Raw genomic sequence first — 4,056 nt, 5'->3', positions numbered from 1 at the left:
TTTTCTATGGGTTTGTTATATCCACTCAAATAGTTGTTATATACTCATTAATTCTTTCAAAGTGCCCATAATCACATATTAACGGCGAAAGTAGATATTTGATTGCATTGTCCAAACAAACAGACTTTTTGTGTTGTGCATGGTTAGCCCTACGGATGAAAATTTAGAGCTTTAGGTAATGTTTATGACTCGCATTTAGTCATAACTTATCACCAACCCAGCTATATGATTGAGATGTATCAAATTATCACAGAGAGAATCTCTAGACTATATATCGCCATTGTGATTCCAAACATTCAGAGAAATGGATAGCAACCAGCTTTTTCTTGCTCTCCCTGTGTTTATAGTTTGCTATTTTCTTTTGTCTTCTCTGAAAGGGAAATTTGCAAACAGATGCTATAAGGCTCCTGCTATCTATCCATAGTAGGCTCAGCCTACAAGATCGCTACAAATCTTCATAGAGTTCTGGAAGGGATCACAGAAACACTCCAAAAGATGCCAACCAAAACCTTTATGATCAAATGACCCGACGGAGTAACAGACGTCTGTACTGCAGATCCTGCAAATGTAGAGTATATGCTCAAAACCAACTTCAAAAACTATCCGAAAGGAGAACGCTTAACCTTTCTTCTCCATGATTTCTTGGGTCGAGGCATCTGCAATGCTGACGGAGAGATGTGGAAGATGCAGAGGAAGACCGCCAGCTATGAATTCAATACCAAGTCTCTAAGAAGCTTCGTGGTGGAGACGGTCCAGTGGTAGATTTGGAACTGACTTGTACCAGTGCTGTCAAGCGCATCTAAAATAGGCAAGTCTTTAGATTTGCAAGAAATTTTGCAAAGGTTTGCATTTGACAATATTTGTAGGGTTGCTTTTCGGGTGGATCCCGCCTGCCCACTCCCATCAATGCCCACTCCACCTATTGCAAAGAATTTTGATGATGCCACTGAAATTAGTGCCGATAGGTTCTATTTTGTTGTTCCTTTGTCGTGGAGAGTGAAGCGCATGCTTAACATCGGCTCTGAAAAGTGTTTGAGGGAAGCGATTAAATTAGTGAATGAATTTGCCTTGGATGTGGTGAGTAGTAGAAGGAAGGAGATTTCGAAGAATGGAGGACTCCCTGAAAGAGAGGATCTGCTTTCTAGGTTCATGGCGCCTCTTTTAAACAATACTGATGAATTAGGGATAGATTATCAGTCAGAAAGTGAGAAGCAATCTAGTGATACGATGGATACGTTTTTGAAGGAGATGGTGGTGAGCTTTCTGTTGGCAGGCAGGGATATGACGTCGGCTGCTCTCACTTGGATTTTCTGGCTGCTCTCTTCCCACCAGAGAGTAGAAGAAGCCATTCACACTGAAATTTTAAACATCTTGTCTAAGAGATTAGAAACCCCACCAGCTGATGAAGAGGGGATTTGTTTCAGCTTTGAACTGAAGGATATGCAATATCTGCATGCAGCTCTGTGTGAGTCAATGCGGCTATACCCTCCAATGCCCGGTGATGCCAAACTTGCCTCCAAAGATGATATTTTACCAGACGGGTTTTGTGTGAGGAAAGGATGGAACATGAGTTACAGTAGTTATGCGATGGGCAGGATGGAAAATATTTGGGGTAGTGATTGTTTGCTGTTCAAGCCTGAGAGATGGTTAAAAAACGGGGAATTTGTGGGAGAAAACCCGTATAAATTTCCTATATTTCATGTTGGGCCTCGAGTATGTCTGGGTAAAGAGATGGCATTCATACAGATGAAATCAATTGTGGCCTCTATCATTCATAGTTTCCATTTGTGATAGAAAATGGGATTACGTGTCCCGATTATGTGGTGTCTACAATGTGCATGAGAGGAGGGCTACATGTTACAGTAGCGTGTCGCTGACCTACAAGTCCACTGGGTTGGTAATCAATGTCTAGTAAAGATACCAGCAACTAGGTTCGATATATTGGTTAATTTTTACTAAGGAATGTCTAGTATAGACTTTTTTTATTTATAATTTTGAGTAATTAATTGTAGAATATTGTAGCGCATAAAATCATATTTTTCTATATGTTTTATGTATTTCAAATATATGGATCTATAGATCCTCTAAAATAAGTGTATGTATGGAGAGACAAATGTGTCTCTTCTGGAGGACAAACCCCTCAGACTGCTTATTGATGTCTTCAGTTGTCTCTATGCTATCCTTTTTTACAAGCTAGGGTTGTCATTGCACCAAAATATCGACCTGTCAATGCTCGATACAACCACTAGACTTATAGAATCTACAAGAGGTTGTTAAACCATGTCGTGAATCCCCGCGAGAGATGCTAGCCCACTTCCAACAATCCCCCTCCTAGTTTCACTCATTGCGGCCTATGTGATTCGAACCTTTGACCAAGCTATGATACCACTTGTTTCAAGCTAGGGTTGTCTTTACACCAAAAGATCGACCTATCAATGCCTGATACAACCACTAGACTTATAGAATCCATAGGAGGTTGTTAAACCATGTTGTGAATCCCCGTGAGGGACGCTGGCCCACTGCCAACATCCTTTCCTCCCGCCCTTCCCCCTGTTTGGGATAAAGCCTGGATTAAACACCTTATTCCTAAGATCAATATATTCTTCTGGATTTTGCTTCAAAATAAGGTGTTGATAGTTGATAATCTTTGTAAGTGGGGCTTTCAAATCTCTAACCGATGTTACTTATGCAAGGAAGTTGTGGAATCGACTAATCATCTCTTTATCCACTATCCGTATGTGGATTTTATATGGGGAAGAGTTCTTTCTCTCTATAATTTATCCTGGGTTTTTCCTAGATCATTAGAAGACCTATTTGCCCAATGTTATGCTCCCTCTTTAAACCCCACTATTCGTAGATTGTGGTCTTTTACTTTCCCCCATATTGTTTGGGGAGTGTGGAAAGAATAGAATAAAATATTATTCAGGAACAAGGAGGATCCAGAGAATATTATGTTTGAAAGAATATATAAATTAATTGTGGAGAATGTGAACAACATACCTGCTAATGAGAATAAAATGGAGACAGTTGTTTGTACCTCATATGATCTTAAGATGGTGAGAGAATGGTATATCAAAGGGGATATTTATAAGGCTGCTAGACAAGGGAAAAAGGATCGTGAAGGTGTTAGTTGGATCCATCCCCCTAGGAGATGGAGAAAATCAAATTCTGATGGGGCGACCAAGGGAAATCCTGGGCCTACTGCAAGTGGGGGAGTGTTAACAAATCACTATGGTAACTTTATTTCGGTAGTGGCACTCCCCTTGGGCTCTCAGTCCAATCACTTAGTCAAAGCCATAGGAGCATTCTAGGTTATTGATCTTGCTAGAAAATTGAACATCAAAAGTATATGGATAGAGGGGGGCTCTAAATACATAATCAAATGCCATCTAGGTAATTCCCCCCCCCCCCCCCCCCCCTCATGGACTATCAAAAATTGGATTGATGAAGCCAGATCCCTTCTTCACAACTTTGAAAATGTTAAAATATCACATGCGTTTAGGGAAGTAAATGTGGTGGCCCATTATTTTGCCAACAAAGGGGTCAAGCTCACTGGTCGGCAGAAGTGGCATTCCTATAATAGTTTACAAGTGGGTGTTCAAGCCTTAATTGAATATGATGTACGCATGGAAAAGTTGCCATTTAAAAAAATGATTAAGCGGATCATGGAAGGATACTGTTTCATTCACTACAATGATGGTGTCATAATTACTCCTTCAAATCGTGAGGAGTGGCACGTTTTGTGGGTGCCTTGGTATTGTTGTAGGATTTCTACCAAGTTTATCTACTTTGCTATTGTGGATAGAGAAGTCTGTGAAAAAATGGGGGGTAGAAAGAAAAGGGTGGAGCCTAAAAGCTGTGACAAGCACCAGAAAAACCATAAGGGATGGAATCAAATTGATAAAGGTGGGCTCAAACCTTTCTTAGAAATACTTCACGACGCTAACCCTGACATTATGAAGTATTTTGTCAAAAAATTGGAAGGAGGAAGGTATCATTCTCTTTGGAAGAAAAGTGATTATCAATGAGGGTCTTATTAGGGAAGTTATTGGTCTT

The 4,056-nt window shown here is 40.3% G+C and overlaps 1 protein-coding gene across 1 annotated transcript; it reads left to right on the top strand.

Moving 5' to 3' along the window:
- The first annotated feature begins 906 nt into the window (after positions 1-906).
- On the top strand, positions 907-1,791 carry LOC131076104 (cytochrome P450 94A2-like). The gene has a single exon (XM_058013153.2). The coding sequence runs from the start codon at positions 907-909 to the stop codon at positions 1,789-1,791; it is 885 nt and encodes a 294-aa protein (XP_057869136.2).
- The last annotated feature ends 2,265 nt before the right edge of the window (positions 1,792-4,056 follow it).

The sequence above is a fragment of the Cryptomeria japonica genome, chromosome 10, assembly GCF_030272615.1.
Source record: "Cryptomeria japonica chromosome 10, Sugi_1.0, whole genome shotgun sequence".
In the NCBI taxonomy this organism is placed as follows: Eukaryota; Viridiplantae; Streptophyta; class Pinopsida; order Cupressales; family Cupressaceae; genus Cryptomeria; species Cryptomeria japonica.
The sequence above is the reverse complement of the archived record's forward strand: the minus strand, read 5'-3'. Positions and strand labels throughout refer to the sequence as shown.

Coding starts and splice junctions, on each gene's coding strand:
- LOC131076104 (XM_058013153.2), top strand. CDS start 907: ATGCCCACTCCACCTATTGCAAAGAATTTTGATGATGCCACTGAAATT.